General features: G+C 41.0%; 1 protein-coding gene across 12 annotated transcripts in view; it reads right to left on the minus strand.

Moving 5' to 3' along the window:
* The window catches only part of ABI1 (abl interactor 1), a 78,257-nt gene that overhangs the window by 47,229 nt on the left and 6,644 nt on the right, over positions 1–24,384 (minus strand). For all 12 annotated transcript variants that reach the window (XM_031614525.2, XM_031614530.2, XM_031614526.2 and 9 more), the window contains exon 2: positions 7,054–7,221. In XM_031614525.2, the coding sequence (XP_031470385.1) occupies positions 7,054–7,221 (168 nt within the window). The remainder of the gene's footprint in view (positions 1–7,053; positions 7,222–24,384) is intronic.

The raw sequence follows: 24,384 nt of genomic DNA on the forward strand, positions 1-24,384 counted from the left end.
AGCTGCATAAGAAGCCCAACCACAAGCCCCATGCCTCATCAGGAAGAGTAGTTTCAGTAGCACAATATGACCAAGATGCAGTTCTGCAATACAGCCTTCATACCTTCTTTTTCCTCTCCCTTTCCCTAAACATACTCAGCTCAACTATAATGCTATCCAGCTACAAAAACAAAAAGAACTTTCCAGATAGCTGCATTGGACAGCACAGATATGGTGACCATTAATGCTTTGGCAGCTGGTTACCTGCTGCTGTATTACACAGTGTTCTTGCACCCAGCACTGCATCCCTTCCATTTTCTTTGCACTTATCTCTGTCAGTGCTTTAGTGGCATAAGTCCTAATTCAATGGGAAAAAAAGTTATTCACAGAAAGACTGTCTGTTTACAGAGACTTGCAGTGGAAAATTAATTTTGGCCAGCTATCTAATCAGATGCATCTGAAGAAGAAATAGATTCTTGAAGTCTAATAAGTGACTTTACAGCAGGTTAGTGACATATTTCATTTATATGATATATTTTCCAGATATAAGAGGTTTTCATTAAAAAAAAGAAAAAGATTGCACAAACATCTTTGGCTTGTTTGTTGCACAAAAAGCCTTCCAGGGTCAAGTCCGCAGCCACTGGGTTTTTGCTTTGATTTCAGAAAATACGAAGCTGCATCAGACCTCTTAATTCAGTATTTAATGAGGTATCTAAAGCTTACAGCTAAGTGTCCATCCAGCAGAAAAGAAGTTTTGGCAGTCTACAAGAGAATGGAAATTGTCCTTTTAGAATATGCTTCTACCAGACTGTGGAATGGGAATGAGACTAGGAAGTATTTCACTGCAGCAACCAGCTGCTACAGTGACCAGCCACAACAGTTAGCAAGCTCTCCTATTCCCCAGCAACGCATTCACACTCAGCATTCAAAAAAACAGGTGGGAATAAAGAATGACAGGAAACAAAAGTTTCTGACTCAATTCCTTCTTCATCAAAGCAGCTGCCCTATGGGAGTCACTGAGGTGGCGGTCAGCACAGAAGGGCTGGCACAGAAGGGTTACTCTTTCATAACAGCAAATAATTTTTTAAATCTCATTATAGTTATTTTAATTAAAAAACAAAGAGAACCTCATCAGTTGAGCTGCAAAGGAGCTAGAGATTCTGTGTGTACTCATTCATGGTCACAGAGAATTCCTCAACAGAACAGCTATCAGGGCAACCCTTACACATTGTGTTTAACAATTTTCATAAGCAGACAGATAAGCAGAGCAAGCACAGCACAACTGAGCTGCAGCAGCTTCTGGGAGCCTTAGCTTCTATTACAGAGTACAGGAAGAACAGGATGTGAGGCAAAGGCCGTAGAGATAGTCAGCACTTTATTAGGAGAGGAAATGCCACCCAAGGCAAGGTTAATTTAAACAAAAGGTACAAGATTCTTCACCATATTTGGAATATTTGTCTGCTGACAAGCAAAGGCAGTCCAAGAGAATGAGAGATAAGACATTATCTTTCTAATGTATACATTAGATGCTGTTCTGGTTCCTGCAAAAACACTTGGTCTCCTCATGCACTTTTGGATGTGTGGCAGGGAAAGTTTGTATGGAAGCAGAGCTAACAAGATTTGCAGACATGGAGAGGTGTTTTTTTTTCCCTGAGTTTTCCCTGAGCTATCTTCACCCTCGCCAATCACTATTTAGATAGTTTTTGATGTGCCTTGCAAGGACAGAAGTCAGAGTTTAGGGTCAATCCAGCTACTGCAGTGCAACACTGGAAGGAATTGCACCTCTGAGTAACTTGTGGTGCATCAACCTCCATAATGAAAAGCTCCATGTCAAAACCTGCTCCTTTCTGCACTGCCACTGCAAGAGAGGCTAACTACAGGGTGACAGAGCCAGACTCAATGGTAATGGCTAACCACTGTGTCACTGCTTAGCTTTCTCTTTGTCAGACTGAACAATGCCTCCAGCCCTCCCTTGTAGCTTCACACCTCTGACCATCTCAGTAGTACACTGTTGGCACCCCCTCTGATTTCCCTACAGCTCTCTAGAAGAAGGCAAGAATGACAAGTCTGGCACAGCATTCCAGGTGAAGCCTTCTAATTGCAGAGCTGATGACAGCCCCTGCCTTTCAGCTGTACTCTTTCCAAGTCAGCCCCATGCTACTGTTTCCCTCTCCCAGCACAGCATCCCCTGGAATAGCAACTCCTTTCCAGGACTTGCTCAGCCCTCCCAGCCTGTACAAACCAATCGATCCTCAGGTGCAGGGCCCTGCACCTCACCTTTCCTGAGATTTTTGCTGGCTCAGTTCTCATGGTTCCTCCGCACTGAAGTGTTATCATTCAGCATGCAAACTAACTTTGCTAACTTAGAATTATCCCCAGATTTGCCAAGGACATAATTTATGTTTCGAGCGGTCTCCAGAGACTACTCTGAACAGTGCAATATTGACCCTGCTTGTTAGCAGCATCCAGCCATTTTCTAGATCTGGCTAATTTTCTTCCCATATAACAGTCCAATCATTATTCAGCCCATATGCTCGTCATGTTAGAGAGCAAAACCAGAGCATTAAGCAACCCATTTCCTTTTAACGAAGCAGTTTCATGGTAAAAGTTGCTCCTTGGAACCACAGTTGTCACCAAGAGGATCTGGTGAGTACCTCCCATAAGAGTACCAGAGTATTTACATAACTGCTTGTTCCCAGGCACAACATCCAACATTCATCAGCAGATGATTCACTGCATTTTCTACCCTCTTTCTACTTTGTGGCTTTCAAATATGAAGTGCATTGTGACTGTATGCCACAACCTTTGAATGTGGTACCACATTAACCCAAGAGAGGCATACACAGACTCAGGAAAAGCTCCTTCCCATAAACTAAATAATGAAGAGTCCCTACCACATGTGCACTATATCACTCTCTTCAAATAGTGAAGACCAGTTGAGCAGCTAAGACCTATCATATTCTTTTTTTCCTGAAATCAAAGACAAACCAGCCTGCTCTCAACTTGCTGCTGCTTCACACCTCAGAGAATCTCCAGCAGATTTTCTCTGAAGCCTCATCCACACTATTCTTCACTGGTTACCCACTCAGTGGAAAATGTCCAGCTATTTGCAGCTGAGGACAGATGTTTCTATCTGTGAAGTTCAGAAATGCAAGAAAAGGTAATAGCGTGTACGGAAGGATCGTCATTGCCTTCAGCCACACAGCCTTACTGTACAAAAGGCATTTGACTTTCTGCTTGCACGCAGTGTTTGTATTAGAAATGAGGGAGCGACAGCAAGATTCTCCTAAACTAATTAAGTGATTGTCTTAGTTTCAAAAGCTTCTAACTTTTAACAGTGACAAAAGATGCACGTATATTTTCCTATTGAAATGTGCACAGAGAACATTCTTCCATAACAGCTCTTTTTTGCATTAGAGAACAGCTTCAGATGCAGAAGAGACATTAATGTTTTAAGGGGTGCAAGAGCCTCCTGGTACAAAACATCATCTCTTAAAAAGGAGTCTATTGCTTTCTTCATATTTCAATAGGCATGGACTTAAAAAAAAAAAAAGAGGCTTTTACAAACTATGTATGTCTAGAAAAAAAAAAGGAACAGTTTCTACATCCAGTACTGCAGCTGCTAGACATAAATGCAAGTGCTGATCAGTTACATTTTCCAGTTTTGGCGCTGTAAACAAAGATGTCCCTTGTCAACCTTCCTCCTCTGACAACTCTGTCTCATCTTCATTCACTTCAAGTCCGTGGAAATGAACCAGCAAAAACGTATCTGAAAGCACATTTCCCTAGGTTAGCTCTCATTTCCGAGAGGAAGAAGGGGAACCACCAAGACAGTGCAAGTCAAAAGAGCAAAAAACATAGGCCCAAATTTCTAGAGGCAGTTTTTCCTTGTCAAATGTTTAAGCTAGGAAGAGCTGAATTTTCAATTCCTCTGCTAAAATACATTAATTTTCAGAACAAAGAGAAAGATGCAACAGGATTTATTTATTAAAGAATTAACTCATGGATTCAGGGATCCATGCAAGAATGAAACAAATGAACATAAGTTCATTTTTTTTTAAACTCATTTAATACACAAAAAGTAACCATAACGAAGCATAAACTGCATTCAGAGCACAAGTGTCTTGTTTAACTCACCTGAAGTGCCCAATACCTAAGAAACAGCATATGCCAAATGCTAAGGTCTTCATTCTTGTCCCACCTTGATGCCCAAGGTCCTTCCAGCCATCTCCCACTTCAGGCTGACCCTCAGCCACTGTTTCACTCCATCATCTAGCCACTGTTCAGTCTATGCTTTCATTCATCTTCTCTATGGAAAAAAATAGTACCTATTCCAAATACCTCACATTTCAGACACTAAAAGAAAGCAAACACTAAGCTATTGCTGTTCAGTCCAAGGAAAATTGCTTTTTTGTAACTCCTTCTGAAGGTAATAAGCTATACCCAAACGAAGCCTTGCTCTGTTACAATCTAGCATCTGTGGGTATGTAAGTGACATGGGGCTCCAGGTCCTTCCTCCACTGCCATTTTACCATTGTGCCACAGGGAATGTTGAGAGCACACCACAGCATGGATCTGCCTTCACATCCTACATCACAACCAGTTGAGCAACTCCTGAAATCTTCTAAGTATGTTTCCGTCTTCAGAACAGCCAAACTAAAACCTCAAACAGGAACTGACAGAAATACGTGATGTAACTGTGGCTGCAGCAGAAAACTGGTAGTACAGAGGCCTGGAGATATATATATATATATACACACACCTTAATGCCCTCAGTAAAGCCTTGAAGCTCAAGATTGTCCAAAATATAGACTTGCTATCTTTTCCCCTAAAATCCTGCCTAACAGGATGAGTAGGTTCTCATACACCAGAAGGGTTTGCCAATTTCTCCACAACAGTAATCAAGTCTCTGCTCTGCCATATCAGAACAGTCTGGAAAAGCTGCAAGTCAACACCAAGGGTTTAACAGTTGAGCTGTTTGTGCACAGCTCTGTATTGTGGACATAGTAAGCAGTTCTGTGGCAGGCCACCTCAGACCCACAAGTTACAGCTGAAAGGCAACTATAACTGCAGAAAATAAAGATGCAGCTGGTCTAGCTTTTATGTAACAGCCAGAGCAGAAGCCTTTCCTGGAGCTGCTCATTGCAGTGTTCCCTCATCCCTGAATGATTTTTTTCATGTGAAGCTTGTTTGTTCTCAGTAAAAAATAAAATGAAGTTGAATTCATTTTTTCCAATAAAAGCAAGTCATTTTTCCATCTGTACAATTAAGTTTCAGTAGCAAGAACAGAACACACCACTCCATTTAACTTTCCCTGAGTACTTTTTCCACTGAAGAAGGTATGTAGCCATGAGAAATGTCAAGTGGCTACTAGTCAAGATTAGCTGTCCAGTCATTTAGACTAGACTTACTCTGGAAAACATGCACAGAGAACTGAAATTGCACATCAGAACTGAGTGACAGAGGTGGGAGGGGAACACAAACTGACCGCAAATAAAAAGAACCATTGGATTTTCTTCCACAGTTCTCATTACCAGAAACACTTTTATCAAATTGTACCTTATCCCATAGGTACCTACTCTGTATTGCAAGAGTATTTTGCCAGAATTTAGTAGCTGACTGGCAGTGCCTCAGATCTGTGTTTCTAGACAATACTTCTTCCACAGAAAAGAATTCTGTTTCAAGAATACATTCATCTTCCCATGCTTTAGAGGCATGGAAATACTCATGATTGATACAAGCAAGGGGAAAAAACGACACTCTGGAAACTTCAGAGAATTCAGAACCAGTCAATCAAACAAATGCACAGCAGATTGATCAAATGTTTCAACTGCATATCTTAAGAAAAAACACTTGAAAGGAAACAGCTGAGCCAGTATGCTTATGTTATCCATATCTAATTTAGTTCCACAAAATTAGTCCCCAAAGTTCATAAGCAAGGATTCATTTCAGGAAAGACCAACCAGCAGAAACTATGAGTGACCTTGCTAAACACTACTTAAAAGCTGTACAAAGCACTGATTGTTCATAGTCTTTAGCAAACAGTTCATGTATCAGGTGACTCAACAGCTTTCAGCACAGAGCCTTCAGTTCAAGCAGCAAATAGTACAGAGGGTTAACAGCTTTTGTGCTAGTATTGAACATTTTGGCTTTTTCACTATTAGTCATATCAGTGAGCCAATGAAAAATTAACAATAATTGCTTCATTCACTGCAGCTCTAAAACACACAAGAAAAGATGTGCTCAACGTAACAGAACACACAGTGCTTGTGGGGCTCGTTGGTTCAGTCCTTTATGCAGTCACATCTTTACATGTAGTCTTAAACCTAGCACCACAAAACCTCCCAATACTTGACAGACCAAGAAATTCATTTACACCAATTGTACTTCCTCCTACTTAACTGCTTCAGTGACAACTACTTGCTAAATATTTGACAGAGCTTTTAACTTTGCATAGGTCTTAACACACTTCAAGTCAACAAGTGTTTCAGAAAGGTCTGTTACGAGAAAAAAAAACATGCACTGAAATCTCCTCCCAGCTGACAGCTGTCAGGGAACCACAGAGCTGCCATTTAAAGTTTTTGGTAACCATGATTATCATATAAGAGCAATAAACAGAGGTTATCAGGGCACTACAGGGAGACAGCAGAGGCCACAAAGAGCACTTTCCTTCAAATTTAAGAAATTTGGTCTAATATGCACTACTAACACAGTATTGGCTAATCAACAAAGGTCTTAAATTCACATTTTAAATTGGATCCTTTGAGTTCCAGTTATGAAACATTTGGATTTCTTTGAAAACAAAATCCTCTCTAACCCTCTCTCAACTGCAGCTTCTGATTCTGGGATCTTAATTAACTCTTGTTTTAAATCAAATACAATCCCAGTACTTCTTGGTAAGGGATCTGCTTTATTTCAATCACAATCATCATTAGAAAGTGGCTTCCATAAATATTAAAAGAAAGTCTCACCATTTTCAATCACATTAATCACAGAATTCAAATAAGTCAACATAAACTACCTATCTCTCAGTAATACAAGAGGGAAAATAACACCTCTATTAAAAAAGATTACCTGGGAGATATGGTTGATGGAGGACTCCATCCTCCGCAGCTGGGATGCCTGGATGTCCAGCAGCTGTAGTACATTGTTGGCCAAAGCATTGATCTGATAAGCAACACTGGCTAGAGACTGAGTTGTGTAGGCTTTGGTCTCTTCTAATGCTTTCCTTTTATCTGGAGCCTGTGAAGCAAAAGAACAAGATGTTTGCTTAAGGCCAGGAAAAGGGTGGGAGATGGGGAAGAAAGGACAGGAACAAAAAACCTATATTTAGAAGAATCTGTAATCAAGAAGATCTGACTGTGCAGTCAGACAAAGTACTCAGTCTACATCAACATTAAAAAATTCTCAATAAAAAAGTAGAAATAAAGAATTTGAGAACTATTTGGCCATAATATTACATGCCAAGAAGCAATTCATTCAGCAGAAAAAAAAAACATTATATGATTTGTCAGCAGTAGGTTTCCAAAGCCTGCCTGCACACCCTTAATTTCTGGAAAAGCCTCTAATTCCCCAGGAACATTGAAATAGTTTTCACCATCTCTTATGAGATCACACAGCCCAAACAACTTAAACATAGAAAAGTATTTTCCCACAGTTCAGTGCCCCCACCACACATGCTGCCTGCAAAGCCAGCCCTCCTGCTGTGCAGGCTGCTGCAACCCAGGAGCGGAGACAGGGGAAGCAGAGCAGCAGTTGTGACATTACTTCTCCTCATGTGAAAGCTTAATAAACCTTTCTTGGTGGCTGCCAGCTTGCTGCTGGCCCTGTTTGCTCACATACCACTCACCTGCAGGAGTAGATCCTTGCTGTGTCCCGCTCACACAGAACAAGGCTCACCTAAGCCTCCTTCTCCTCCTGCCTTCCCCTGAAGTGTCCCACAGCAGCACCCAGCCTCATGTTCTTTCCTATCCCCTCTGATCCCATTCCAACTCACGCCTTTATCCACCAAAGGTGCAAATCTCATACATTCCTTGCCTTCTTCCACCCTATCAGCCCCACAGTCATCAGTTCCAGCAGCAGCCAAGCCACATCACATGTTGACAGAAGAACCAGAGAATCCACCCTGCATTTCATTTATTTGTACCACAGTGAGTCCAGTTGCAGTTACCATTTGTTCCTGAATCTCACCTCATACTTCTTCAGTATCTTAAGTTAATATCCACCAGTGTTAATTATGAAGAGAGCTAATAAGGAATCCTTCTTGTCTCTGGCTTTAAGGAGAAAACTGGAAGGTAAACTGAACGTATATATCATAAACTCACTGCATGACAAATACTGAAACAAGCTACGCCATGCTATCTGCTAAAGAGATATATTTCTTTTTAAAACAAGGATGAATTCCCACTCCATTCCCACAAAGCAGGAGATTTGTTTCGATCCATGATCAATGTTCCCAGCAGTGTTCTGACATGTAATAGAACACTTCTAGTCAATGCCATCCTTCAAATAGATTCACACACACTTTCAACAACAGGAAGCAGTTCAATGCAATCTGCTGCCTATGGGTAAAACAGCTATTATATGGACTAAGAACATGCTACTGCAAAAAAGGAAAAAAAAAAAAGTGTTAATATCTCTTAACGCAAACAAAGCTACCTTTCACCTTAAAAGAATACTGATGTTTCTAGATGTCAGAAAATTTTAGCAAGTCGTCTTTTGCAAATAAGCCTTTACAGTAAAGGATCTGTTAACTACTATAGCTCAAGAAGCAAGCTTCCCAAAGCACAATGATTCTCCAAAAAGGCATCTGAAGCTTCAAATCATCACTAGCAGTGACCTAAAAAAAAAAGAAAATCAAGCCTGCACTGTTGAATTGGCACCCACAGAAAACAAGGTGTTCCATACTGAACTTCTGCCACCTTCAGCAACGGTGGAAGTGCAGCTTGCAGCCTCAGAGACAGCTGAATTTCTACTGAACTAGACACAGCCAATGAGAGCCAGTCAGCATAATTCCACCTTTAGATCTATGTTTGAGTGGATATGAAATCTTTACTCAAGGTAGTTTATTAAAGATTTAACTAAACACTGTTACATTGAATACCAACTGACTACAAAGCTACAGCGCTGTTACCGTTGTCAAGTGAGAAAGCTTTCAACAACAAGAACAAATCTCTTGTTTAGGCAATTGAGGACAAGGCATTTGCTCAATAAAACACCTAAAATTCTGGTTATTTGCCCAAATGAGCAGTTTGGCAGCAGGATTAGATGAGCAGTTGTGATACATAATATATTTCACATCCTACTAGATTAGAAATATTTTCAAGCTTTATAGATAATTCAGACAACTTAGCTCAGTAGTTTAAATAACAGCTTAAATTAGAACTAGTTTGACCTATAGTCTTCAGCATTGTTTAATTAGAGCTGCTGGTATCCACAAGATACAAGCTAGAAGCTTCACAGCATGGGAAATGAAGAGTGGAGAGGGAAAAGCCAAGAGCAGCAGCAGGAGGGAGTAGGAATTTCCAGCATTATTGAATTGCTATTTTCATTTCTAAGCAAAAACTAGAAATAATACAGATCATAACACATGTTCACATGCCTTTAGATACTTTAGTGCAACACATGAGCATCAGTTAACTATTCAAATCTGGAGATGACAATATGCTGTCAATTCATTTATTTTTCCAACAGTTCAGAATTACTTAATGGTTTTGTATTAATAACTTTAAAGATACTGTTTCTTCCCCAGTAGTTCTCAATGTAAAAGAAAGTTCGAGTGTCATTTAGTAGCAAACTGAATATTATTTAAATCAAAACAATCACAGCTTTTGAAGTTTCCCTCTTAAAAAGCAACCTGTATTTCCAGCTCATCCTTAACAGTCGTGTCAGAATGGCAAAACCGCAGTTTGAAATTGCTTTTCCTAAAACCGAAGGGGACAGAGATGATAAAATAGCATGGCATTCCACACCACATACCACATATATTTCTCAAGTCCAAACTTGTATAGCAGTGCTTCCTAAAAACAACTACATTATTGTGATTAAAACTGACTTTACACCCAAGCAATTGTCATAACAGAAGAGTAAAATCTTACCTACTGCTTTCTCAGTTCAGCACCACTCCAAGGCCAAACAATGAGGAATCTATCCATCACTCAGCAACCAGTTGCAGCGTTGCCAATTTCCCACACCCCCTCCAAAACACCACCCACACATAAGCACATCCGCAGAACAGTGTCTGTGCAGCGGACAAACCATCTGCCCTCCCTGCTTTCTCACTCAGCCAATTCCCACCATTTTCTAGTTCATACAGCATGCAGCTACACGTACCAGCTTCCTCCAAAAATCACATCAGCTCACACTGCAAAGCATCTTCAGAAGGCAGGCATTTGCATGCTGGTCCATACCCTTATTACCTTTTCTCCAGCCTGCCTTCCCTTTTCCCCACTTTCATCCTACTTTCTGTGCTTGAAATTCCCTGTAAGAAAGCAACGACCAAGCTCCATTTGACAAAGGTCAGAAAGCAGCTCACTGGGTCACACACTGCAACAAGCCTGCTAGGAATGAATTAGTTTGCTTCCTGAGCATGCGGTGTATGTTGTTCCACATTTTTCATCTCGAATGGCTGGACTACGTACAATCTCAATTATAAAAAAAAATCACCCATGATAAACTACTAATAAAGCACTGCCCAATAATCACTAAGCTAAACAGAGCTGTTAATTATTCAGCACCTGACACCTTCAGATGTTGGCATTCTGTTCAAGGGCCCAATGACTCTCTGCAACCAAGCTAAAGGAACAAATCTGCAGTCACTTTTATATGCCTTCACTGTTATTGCTCAGGATGCCTTTAATGAATTCAGTGCTGCAGTACATTTACTCTTGCTTCAAAGCAAGAATGGCGTAATTGTTCAGTTCTGCATCTTGGCTGTCTTCATTTAAGAAGCATCTCCTACCTTTCATCAACCAATTAAAGAGAAAATTAGGATTACTATAATCAGTTGCCACGAGGATTTAGCAGTCTCTATCACATATCAGCACTCGCAGAATAAAACTGCACCATTCAGTGATCATCAATATACCCATTTACATTCTCTTTTGTTCATGTTGTCATTTATCTATCTTTCTAGTTTACAGAGTGCAGACTTCCTCCTAATGCTATGAGATCCTATGATTGGTTTCAAAATTCTGATTCCTTTCACAAAAGTCTTACCACTTTAGCCCTGAGTTTTGATCTTGACAAAGCCTAGAATGAACTCTTATTAAAAACAATCAGCCAAAACTTTCAGCTTAAATTAGCTGTAACCTACAGCACGCCATTTTTGCTGAATTTTAGAAACATGCTTTGAGTGGTAAAAACACACATCTGGGCACTGACTTGGAGACTCCTTGTTATCAGTACTTAACCTCCCCAAATATTTCTGAAAAGTGCCCCCCCCCATCCAGAAGACAGCATTAGTTATAAACCTACCTAAAACAAGAGCTTGTAACATTACACAGACCTTTCAGAAGCATCTATGAGCTTAAGGTTGCCACTTCACTGATCTGATAAAGCCTTTAGTAACCCAAAGCTGAACGACAGTCTTAAGGGCTTTTTTTTCCCCCTCAAACTTCTGACTGCTATTGGCAAAAGGTCTGCATGTTTCTAAACCATTCGCAACATATGTTCAGCTTAGAGCAAATATTCTGCATTCAAGCTGCAGTAATGTGTCTCAAAGGTTTCAATATGCCATGTGCACTAGATAATGTTTATCTACTCTGAGCCAGAAGCCTAATTTAAATTGATTATTATGGACTGTTAATCCAGAGGTCACTGTAAATAACTGAGGTGCTACCTACTGAAATAAGGAGGTGGTCCACAAATACAGGTTCCCTCTTACCATAGCTCTGTGTGGTTGTTTACAAACCATTGTAACAGGCTGCATTGTGGTAGACTTTTCAGGTTGTTACTGACAGCTAACTAGATCAGCGAGAGAAGAAAGTCTAATAGGTAAGTCACAGCTGCAGATGCCACAAGTTTAGATACTCCAAAGAACTTTCAGTAACCGACTACTTATCTGGAAGCCATCCAAGCATATCAGAACTCACTGTGGTTATTACTAGCAGGTACTAACCAGGGAGCATTCAGGTTTCTCTCACCACAGGTACAGCCTTAAGGGATATACACCATTCCTGAGCAGCAGCAGAGACTAGGGCCTTAAGATTCACAAATGAGAGTTGCTTACACTCCTGACATAGATTATCCAGAGAAGAAACAGAGTAGGAACTGGGTGTGTCAAGTGCCTCCTAGAACAGGCTTACCACACTCATGCCATGCAGCAATCTCACTGAAGGAATTCTCTCTCCAATACAGTAGACTGAGATTACTTCAAAGGAACAACACACTATTTCTCAGCATCCACAGATGCTAGTACAACTAGGCCCAGTGTTTGCCTGCCTAAAAGACTGTTTTTCACCAGAAAATGAAGCAAGTCATCAGGAGACTTGGTTCAGAAATTTAAGCTTTGTTTGGCACAAGTCATCTCAGAGCACCACAGTTAAGACTTCAGAGGGTCACTAGCACACTTCATCTGCTGTCTGTCTTCAACAGAATCATCCCCAAAGCAGCCATCTTCAGTATTCCTCTGACTGGAACCACCTACTTTACTGATGATAGCAATGACATGAAGAGCAAACAATTGTGGGAAATTTAAAAAGAACCCATTTACGTGAGGACAGGGAGCAGGTTAGGGCTCAGTACACAAGCACAGTTTGAAAACAACACAGCAAGCCTGATCTCCACACCAAGGAGGAACTAAAGGCAAAACCACACATGTTCCAGAGCACAGGTGAATCTCAATTAACAACCCACAATGCAAACAGCAGCACTAATTTAGATTGAAACTGTTAATACAATGCAGGCAGTAGAAAAATATTCAAGCACTTGACTTAAGACACTTGTCATAACTTGTGATTTTGTTGTACTTTACTACCATTTCTGAATTTCTGTGAGGTAATGAAAACTCAGGATTTTAGAACCCAATGCTTGTGAGCTATTAATAGCAACACACTGCAGCCACTGACCATGTCCATGTCCCATCCAAGACCTCTCCAGGGGACTGGCAGTCATTCCTTGCATTGACAGTGAAAGCAAGAAAGAAGCAGACTGTGCAGCACACCTCCCCCTGCACAGCGTGGAGCAGGGTCAAGCAGGAGTTTGGGAGCTCTCAGCCACTGAAATAACTGGCTGTTTCAGGAGCGTGAAGAAGGCACAGAAGCATGCTTAACCATTCAGAACTGTTCTTAAAACTAAGATATCTCACACTACAGTAACCCCAACATGAAAACTGGAATGATTAAATGCTTTCAAGTCCACGCAGTGCAAAATTATTATTCCTAACTACTGAAGAAGAAACCCTCCATAAAGACAGTCAGAGTAACAACTACAATTCAAATCCTCTCAACTTACCTCCAGCACCAACAAAAACAAAAACACCCCAGTGGTATTATATAGTATGTAGACTAAGTTTCTCCAGAATAAGATGCAGTAACTCAGCTATCCCAAACGCAGAGGAACTGGTAGAACTTGAATCTCTGCTCCTCAGGTAAACACCTTGCACAACAAAGCTGGCATTCATTCAAGGCACCAGCCTTGAATGAGATGATTACCCCACCAGCTACAAATGCACAAGCAGGATTTCAGTCTGTTCTTTTTAGAAATACTATCTTGTCAAAAATCATTGATTAGTCAGCTACAGAAAAAGACACATACCAAATTATTGCAGTGTGACAAACACACAGAACTGCTCACCAATCGCTATCTATAGCTCACAAGCTCTGCTTCAGACAGGCCCTTCCCCCAAATCCTGTGTATGCTGGACAATCAGCTAGAAACAAATCCTTCATTTCCATCAATAATATTCCCCTGACCTGTCCTGAATAGTCTTAATAGCAAATTAGCATTTCTATGGACCAAAACCAATTTAGCCAATCTGCCTTAGACCTTGCAGATCTTCTTTCAGCTGAAAGTTGCTCTTCATTCACTCAATTAACTGCAAAAAGAAGAGACTCAATTTTTCGAATCATTATCATTTTGTGCAAGACAGAGAGAACGATTTTTTCATTAAGGAGAGATGTTCTTTCCAAAGGAGAGTCTGAGGGTTATGCATATATTACACATACACACATGTATATACCACAGCAGTCCAAACTTTTGAGTCTTGATAACAAAAACACGTGATGATTGCAATACATACACCAATATTTTAAAAACTATTTACTTCTCTCAGGCACACAGACGTTATCAGCTTCCAGTCCATTCTGACCTGCATACCAGGCACAGAATGGGGTCTTTGAGATTAAGCTTCCAATAATTGCCTTACTGTCATCTGTGATTTTACTTTAAAAAAAAAAAAAAGACAGGTCCACAAGATGTAGCATTCACAAAACTCTGCCATAGACCTTAAAAGGTCTGTAAACAAGGGCAGAAATAGCCTACAAGAAGAAAACAAACTAAAAGAAAAATCCACTATTTTACAGTCAATAACTTAAAAAAAAATCAACTTAGAAATTCCATTTTAATCCGGGCTGCGAACATTATAGCATGAAACTAAACTATCCAATAGGAGAGCGATTTACAAAGCCGTGCCGACTCTGACAGATGGAGCCTGGGAAGATATGTGCCAGCTGCTCTATTAGCAGCATTCTCTGCCCAATGGAGAAATACTGTTCATGTCGGCTATGGACTAAACTACTCCTCTTATTTAAAAAAGAAAAAAGAAAAATCTCTATAGTGTTTAAAGCTTAGTTTTCAGTTCTCCTGCCAAATCCAATAGGGATGTCACTGTAAACATACGTGTTGGCAAAGCATATTGTAATGTTTCAGTTGTTAGCGTCTGTGTATACAACAAAACCAGCGTGCAACAGTGAACCAAAGCAACAGAAGTGTGCCCGTGTGTCATTTTCACACAATCCTTGAGCACTCAATAAGGCTTCGAGATTGCATATGCAGCAAACTTAACAAATTTGGTCTACTAGGTCTTATCTTCTTGTTTTACATGATATAGACCCCACAAGCTCCAGGGCAGAAACCACATCTTCCATTCCTGGAAAGCACTGCATAGCATTAGTGCTTACAGTTGCTCCAAGACTATGCTCCCAGCTTCCTTGCAGTGCCTATGACTTGCCTTATGACATCCCATCATTGCACAAGCTAATCCCCTTGGAGCTAACCAAGCAGGCCCTGACAGAGACATCCATGAACCGCAGCTCCAACCACCTCATGCCACCAGAGGCCTGGAAGAAAAGCCCGCAGTGCTTCCAACGAGATCTTTCCTCTTTAAGGCTAAGGAAATTACCCAAGACTATGGGAGCAAATGATTATTTCAGTATGCTAGGCAACAAATAATATGTTTCCTTATAGACTGTCTCTCAAATATTGATCTTTTGTTTTCTGGTTGTAATGGGGCTTGAAATTAAAATGGCTGTTTACTTTGCTTAAGTGCCAGCATCCACCTACAAGCTTTAGCTCATCTAGGACAGGCTCACCAGTAAGCCAGAAACCCAAAGGAAACTACAGATATTCCAGATGCAATTTTTTTTTTTTTTTTTTTTTTTTTTTTTTTGTAGGAATAGGAAGGAAACATTTCAGTATTTGTTACATTAACATCATGCTTATAATAACAGTGGCAGCAACACAGAACCTGAATGGAACAAACAATCCGAGCTGGGCGGATTTAAGTCATGCAAGCCTTAGAACATGAAGCCAGTCCAGAATATTGGCTTTGGGGCAAACTTCTTTAGTTCACACTGTATGAAAAGTCTCTTTTTAAAATTACAGCAATTTACTCATTTAGTGTACTTCCAAGTAACAGTGGGTGCTCAGGTAGTAAAAAATTTTTAATTTAGGGTGTTTTTGTTTTGTTTTGGTTTTTTTTTTTTTTTTTTTTTTTTTTTTTTTTTTTTTTTTTTTTTTTTTTACGATCTAGAGCAATAAGTCTAGAATATTACAATAAATCTACACCCAAAGGCAAGCTATGTGCTAGAACTCAGTGAGCTTCTGCAAGAGAACCTGCAAGATTGCCTTTTCTTTCTAGATCCTCAATCTCTAGACCTCCCTTCCAGGCAGGCATGTAAGCAAAATAGACAGCATTGAGCAACCAAGGTTAGGACAACAAGATTTAGCACAAAGAATCAAATGACAGCAATCACCTCACTCAGTTCAAGTATCACAGATTATATCAACAACAACTGAACCCATACAACAGGGCAGCCCCAAGTGCTGTTTGAGAGAGAGCTACAAACCAAATACTGGCATCTGCAAAAGAGCAGGCAGCAAAAGTAAGCAGGCTCTCAGCTACACTCTACCCTGGTCAGCTCCAGGAAGAACCTCAATACACGGAAACACAGAGCTAAGGAGTAGTCAGACCTTCAAATAGTGACTGCAGAAGTTCCTTTAATTCAGGGAGCTGGTATGCTGAAGAGTCACTGTTAACACACAGCCTCCATAATTAAAACATGGGCAGCTGCTCTTAAACCAGTTCCTAACCATCACAATGTTTTTAAAACAAGAAAGCAATGACCATTAGAGGGTGAAATTCTCTTTGAATATTTTGTAGTAATCCATGCTCATTTAAGTCTTCTTCAGTCTGAAAAAAAAAAAAACCAACAGAAAATAACATTTGTATCTCTACCCATGATCAAGATTCACTTTGTTTTGTGGCCTACAGATGTCTTCATATATTCCAGCACCTACCTTCACTTCCCAACAGACCGCTTCTCCTTTCTTGAAGAGATATTTAGGAGCAAGCCCAAAATCAAGAGATTAAATACATTTTAGAGATTCAGGAAAAGAAAAAAAAGACCCTATCACTAAGAACTCTTCTCCAATTTACTACAAGATCAACAGTGATCTCATGCCAATAAAGTAACGAACTGCAATCAGAATGGATTTTTTAATTTTTATTTTCAAACAAGAACTTGCATGTAAGCAGAGAAAAACAACAAATAATTACTAATATTGCTTAGGCTTTTGTGCAGCCTGGGCCTAACTGTATGCTTTTTTATGTGACAGTACTTGTAAGCATACTACATCCAGCCTCTCTTTAAAGAATTACTTCTCATAACATTAAAATTCGAGCCTAAGGTTAGCAACAGCATTCAGAAACCTTACATACTTCAGTTCATTTCAGCACTGAGATGTTTCAATTACAGCAAGTAGGAATTCAGTTCATCAAAAAAATAACAAAACAACAGATGGTTTGGGAAAACGGAGAAGAGCAAAGAGAGAGAGAGGAATGGACGGTAAGTAATACACCAATTCTTTGCAAAGAAAGAAGTGAATAGGCCAGTAAGTAGCAAAAACAAATACAGCCATCCCCAAACACAGCAACATGCAAAACTTAAAGAAACCAACAGAAGACAGAAAGCAAGTTGTTCAATAGGAAACATACACATACATAAAATAACAAATTAAGGGGTTATAGAAACACACACATAGATACATATATGTATGTATGGTAGGGGGAATTGTGCTGGCAGTGTCTGAAGGAAAACATTTACAGGATGCCTGGAGAAAAGGCAGATAAGAGCGATCCTGAGTATAAACTCAGACCTGTTCTTCACACATGGATTAGAGGTGCTTGTTGAGTCCAGCAATGCTATAGAATAGGACAGTCTATCAAAGTCTGATGTGCTGAGCTACCGTACAGTCCTCATTCTGTGCCACATTTAAGTTGCCACTGTCCCCCAGAGTTCTTTTTTGTGTTCTTTTTGTGGATATTTGCATTCCACGGCTGACCTAGCTTTCTAGCAGATGCTTCCAGAGGTAAGTTACGTCCCAGGCCACTTAAAGATCACAAAGGCTATAAAGATGGTGAAAGGTCTGGAAGACAAGATGTGTGAGGAGCAGCTGAAGTGCTTGCGTGTGCTCAGCCCAGAGCAGAGGAGCTGAGGGGAGGCCTGATGGCAGCTGCAGCTCCTCACGGGGAGCGGAGGGCAGTGCTGAGCTCTGCTCTGTGTGACAGCGACAGGGCCCGAGGGAACGGCATGGAGCTGTGTCAGGGGAGGGCAGCTGGGGTCAGGGAATGGTTCTGCACCAGAGGGCAGTGGGCACGGAACGGGCTGCACAGGGCTGTGGGCACGGCCCTGAGTGCCGAAGTTCAAGGAGTGTTTGGACACTGCTCCCACTCCCACAGAGTGTTTGGAATTTGGATGGTCCTGTGTGGTGACAGGAGTTGGACTCAATGATCCTTGTGGGTCCCTTCCAACTTAGGATATTCCAATTCCATGGTCCTGTTTGAAACTTGTAAATGTGAAAAAAAAAGCAGTGGCTGCATCAATAGCAAAAAGAGTTATGCCCTATGGACGTGCTTTCAATTTTACCAAAGAATTTCATTATTTACAAGCATATGAAATCCTGCATAAGAGGATGGAAGAGGAGAGGCTTATAAGTATACAGGCCTAAACACTGAAGATACATCCAAAACAAAGCTAAGCTAGCATCTACAGCAAAGCTAATCTTTGCACTAACTCTATTCCCAACCAGGTGTTATAAGAAAAGCTGACTTTCAGTTTCTAAATTTGTCATTTTTTAAAAGGAAATTGAAAAACATTTTTCTGTTTAGTGACTACAAAAATTTGTTTTCCTAATCACAAAAGGAGAATTTTCTTATCAGAGGGGATGGCCATAGTTTTGCACTCATTGCATTCAACGATTATTCATTTTACTCAACTTTCGCAGTGATTGGTTGGCATTTATTCATTTTCTGAGGAGGCAAAGAACTGAGTATCTTTTGCTCATTATTTATGTTCTCTATTTGCATAACTCCTTCATAACTGCTCCATTAAACACCTCTTCCCCTCCAAGGCCAATTTTAAAAAGCCTCCTGCTTTATGAGACTGACAAGCATGACTCACAGCCTTCCCTGCACTCATTTCCCCCAGGCCTAGCTGGGTGTTATACAGCCACTAAGTACCTACTTCTGCTCATACTCCCCCACTCCCACCAGCGCTGCAGTAACCCCTTACTGCAATCTGGGGAAAAAAACTAAAGCTACCCCTCTAGCTGTCCGAGTTTGACAGCAAGCAATTAGTAACAGTATTTCCTTTTACTGTTGTTCTACCATACTAACAAGACAGAGTGACTGAACATGGGCACACGATTGTGGGGTTACATACACATCCTCTCTGCTTTTACTCCTCCCAGAAACTTGCAGAGTTGCTCATACCCTCAACTCACTTTTCAACAGCCCTTCAGATCATTCCTATATTTGATATTTAGTATTCAACATAGATTATTCTTTACCAACTCTTAAAGCCTTTTCTACAACATGCTTGAATCACCCCACCCCCCCTACTTCCATATTCAGCACCAAAACCAGCAACTTCTCTCTGGAAGCAGCGACAGTTTACTTTGACCAACCCTTAGATACCACATACATGTGTACTTGGCCACCATCCCCAATTTTCAACCCTCTCACAATTAAAACAAATACTTCCCTCAGACTCTGAATAGTCAATATGCAGAGACAAGAGCTCATTTTACAGTTCTTGTTCATGCACAGGTTTCCAAAGAGGAAGTGTGTGCTAGAAAGCTTTCCATTGATCGTTATTCTTCTCCATCACTTTAAAGGACAGATTGCCAAAGAGGAATGAAATACACGTCTAGAAATGAAACAGCCCACTATTCAAGCAATACAAGGCTTCTTACAAAGTAAGAATTACTTTGTAGCTTCAATTACTTCCATGGCAAGAACAAATTTTTCCAGCACACAAAGTTAAAGGCATCTCAGAAATTAGATAGAAGGAATCCACTGCCATTTAAGACAGCATGTACTTGCATCGCTCCCAACAAGTCTTAGGATTACTGCAGCAACCAGATCATTTCAGTGCTGAGAGAACATACTGTATGCTGCAGCGGGAAACACACCCACGGTATTTGAAGAGAGCCCTGTCAGAGCCAAGCACTTCTAAAGCAGACACATTTTATCTATTACAGTTAAGGCCAGGAGTTTGCATCACAGAAACAATAGCTCCTCTCAGAGATTCAGAAGTCCTGTAAATCAGCCAGCAAATCAAAAGCCGAACAGTTTCCAGCCAGGTCTTTAAGGGTCTTGCCAACATAAGTGCATTACTCCATCATCTGTCTATTTGTTAGTCTGGTGCTCCCTGGACCTTGATTGAAGCATCGTCCAAGCCACCCGCCACAAGGACTCACAGGGGAACCCTGGAGGCTGTAATCATTTTTATAAAAACTCTTCAGGACTAGGTCCAACTCTGCTATACCAGTACATATCCACTGGCGTACATTAAGAGAACACCGTTTCTCCTGATATGACCACCTTCCCCTCAACTGTTAAGAGATCCAAAGCCCCCCAAACAAAGGTTTTATCAATCTTTTTCCACCTTTTGGTCTCACGTTAACAAAAAGATCAGCTTCCTAAACAAGATTTCTTATCAATAAAAGACTTGGCAGCAAATATTCAAGAGGCCTCCTAAAAGGTTTACTAGTAGACAGAAACACGTAAGTCTCAGTGCACACAGCATCTCCTGAGCTGCCTTCTGTTTCTCTGTCCCCTGCTCATCCCCTCATTCCCAGGTGGTTACAGACCACTTCACAGTCAAGGCCTTAATCCCAACCCTGGGCCACTAAGGATAATCTGGAAGAGAAATGTATACAAATGCCTTCAGTAGCTGCTCATTTTATGTGATGAGCTGCTATTCAAATCCATGCCACTGGAAGCTGTCTGAAAGGCATCATGAAAAATAGCTGCATAATTTGAACTGCAATGCAGTAAAATATGCAATTAAATAATAGAGAGATTAATTACAAGAAATAGACATGGTAGAAATGGTTTTCAGATGAGAACTGAAAAGAAACTGAAAGTCAACAAGGTAGAGAGCGAGCCCAAAAGAGACCATCTGTTTCAGAGGCTGAAGCTGCAATGACAGCAAAACATTATAATAATATAAAATTTTATTATATTAAAGTTCAAAAATGAAAAAGACAGTCCACAGTACTGGGTACGAGGAGAAGAACAAAGCAACAGGCTTATGAAAAGACCTGCAGCAAACTGACAAGAGTCTTCAATGAGTGAAGAAAAATCAGTAATTTCAGATTATAATCACAGCCTAGGAGAAGCACCTGGAAAGAGAAATGTTGCTCGCTATTATGTCCCTAAAACTCACCAGTGACAACTGTATTTTCTGTAGTAATGTGAAAAGACAATCCATGTCACGGCAGTCTGCAACTACACAGACATTGCTGCAGCAGTCTGATGCAACTGCCTGGACACCTTGTTCTCTTGTCTGTTTTACCCAGGCACTTTCTTATCTTAGGCTCCAGAAAACATGAAATTGCTTCACTGAAATCACAGTTTAAGTATTAATTTGAAGTACGCCTCCTACAATAAAGCCAAGTAAGATGCTCAACTGACAACGACTGCTGCAAGACAAATACTGGTTGGCAGATTTGCTGGCTCCCCCAGTACAACAAAGAGATCAGAGCAGGAAAGTGAAGATAAGCATCTGGTGAAAGAATAGCTGAGGAGAACAAAAAAAAAACAAAAACAACCCACAAACACACAAGTACTTGCCTGACAGAGCTTAGGAAAAACACTCTCACATGAAACATTGACATAAAAGTAGCCAAAAGTAATAAAAATCACTTGGTCGGAAGGGACCTCAAGGATGATCAAGTTCCAACTCCCCAGCCACAGGCAGAGTTGCAAACCACTAGATCAGCTCTGAGACCAGGCTACCCAGGGCCCCATCCAACCTGGCCTTGAACACCTTCAGGGATGGGGCATCCATAACTTGCTGGGCAGCCTGTTCCAGCACCTCACTCTCTCTCTCTCCCTCAGTGAAAAACTTCCACCTGACATTAATCTTGATCTCCCTTTCTTTAGTTTAGAACCATTTATCCTTGTCCTATCACTATCTACTTATGTAAAAAGTTGATTTCCTAATGTTTATAATCTCCCTTTAAACATTGGAAAGCTGTAATGAGGTCTCCTGGCAGCCTTCTCTTTTCCAGGCTGAACAAGTCCAGCTCCTTCAGCCTGTCTTCACAGGAGAGGTGCTCCAGCCCTCTGATCATCTTCATGGCAATTCTCTGGACCTGTTCCAAAAGCTCCACATCTGTGCTGAGGGCCCCAAACCTGGACTCAGTATTCCAGCCAAGGTCTCACAAGGGCAGAGTAGAGAGGGCCAATTACCTCCTTCACCCCACTGTCATCACTCTTCTGATGGAACCCAGGACACTGTTGGCCTTCTGGGCTGCAAGCACACATTGCTGGCTTATGTTAAGTTTTTCATCTACCACGAGCTGCAAGCCCTTCTTAGCAGGGCTACTCTCAAGGAGTTCAGGTATGACTGCATACATACCCGGGATTATCCAGAACCACTTTTTTTTTTTTTTAATCTCTATGGATATAAGAGTTTTTACGATTCAAGTAGTAAATGAATCTTTTTTTTCTTCAAACAATTTATAGCCTTAAGACCACCCTGTAAGAACATTTTGTCCAATTCTAAAAACGTCAGATTGGCATCTATCCAAGTATGGGAAAGCTACTGCTTTTCTTAAGAAAAGCAGTATCATCACCACTTTTTATTCCTATCTGTATCAGAAGTTATGATACAATTAGGAAAGCAAATACAAATCTCTTCTCCCTGAGTTCTTCAATAGTTCATGCTATCAGAACCTCCTTGCACAGGAAGTGACACGCATGCTCTTTAACTTCTGCTGCAGGAAGAATGTGTGTGGTTGGTTGGTTGCAGTTTTTTGGAGAGGGAGGAAGGAAGAGGGAGGGAAGGCTCGGTGTCACAAACACAGCTGCTATCTTCACACAGGATCTAGTTAAAGCAAATCACTGTACAAATGGTCAACCTTTTTCAGAGTATAACAAATTTGTTTTTACCAGTTCAGCCAGTTGACAGGTAGCAGGTTGGTAACCAATTTCATTTCATGTTAATACAGATTGAGTTGATTTTTACAAGTTAACTTTCAGAATGCTATCCTCACACTTCAAAGTTGAAGTTCTCTAGCAAACAGTTCTCCATCCCTCCCCCAGCCCCCTCTCCTTTCTAAAATACATGCATCTTAGTAACAAATCTACCCACTGCAAGAAAGTATTCCTGCAGGGCTCCTGTTAACAGCATTAGGAGCTTGCATTACCAATGGTGTTGCTCACTGCTTAAGTATCAAGCAGAGGTGGCACACAGATTCTTATTTACCCAAGGGGGAAAAAAAATAAACAAAAAGCATTCCCTCAACACCAAGGAAGGTTCAGAGTTCTGCTTTCAGTAATAAATGGAATTCACAAAGAACCCACCTATAAGAAGCATGCTTTTATTTCACCACCCAGCACTAAGCAGATAAAGCATTTGCTGCAGCCTCTCTAGCACAACCAGAAGGGCACAGTGATGGGCTGGCGGGAGGAAAGGCACTTCAGATGCCACCTCACTTACGGAAGCGCACCATGACCGGTTCTGCACTGAACACTGCTTCCGGCCTCCAAGGGCTCGGTGCAAGTTTTGAGCTGTTGAGGGTTTCTGCACAACCCACACAAGACAAAGTCTGCCTGCAGCTGCTGCCTCATCAGAGAGATCAGGAAAAGGGAAGAACCATGCAGAGGCAGTTACTTCCCTTTACTTCAGGGTGGAGGAGAGGGAGGGTTCTTGTGACCAAGCCGATCCACCTCCATCAAGGTGCTCAGACATGGGGTGAGCAGGTGGGGGAGGAAGGAACAGCTTCACAGTACTTCTAATGCTAAAGTGGAAAAGATAGCTCTGCAGTCAGCCTGCTCAGTAATTACATACAAGCCTGGGCACTAAGTAACTGAGGGCCCACCAGTCACTTCCTAGTGGGTAACAAAAAATAAAAACCACACGATGGCCCTTTTGACTCCAAGTTACTAATTAAGGGCTGAGCATAGGCACAGACAGATCAAGATTCCTCCTTACCCCTCAAGAATGTCTTGATACATCAGTAAGGAGAACATCTGCACAGCTACCACCCCGCTGTTCTGCAGATAAATAAGATTTCAGACACCAGAGCTGTCAAACACAGACTGCTTTCACTAAAGGGAAAGAAGAGCAACATCATCTAGAGCCCCTGCCAAGAAAGCAATAGCCACCAGCAATGAGACAGACTGCACTGTGAGCACTGTGTAACTGCACACGAGCTTACAAGACTGAAAATTAGTGTCAAACATTCCTATAAGAACAGATATGTAAAAGTCTTTAAAAAGAACTGCCGCTAATGAATTTAATGATAATTTCAGGTGCATGCTTTCACAAGCAATGTACTGCACTCCCTCTGGACATTGCCCCCATGTAAATGGAAACATGCACTGCTGTGCTGTAGTGTAACAGAGGCCATCAGAAGGGAGGAGGGGAAACCCTTGTGCACATTGATGCGATT

Source organism: Phasianus colchicus, chromosome 6 (assembly GCF_987193195.1).
Source record: "Phasianus colchicus chromosome 6, bPhaCol1.hap1.1, whole genome shotgun sequence".
Lineage (NCBI taxonomy): Eukaryota > Metazoa > Chordata > Aves > Galliformes > Phasianidae > Phasianus > Phasianus colchicus.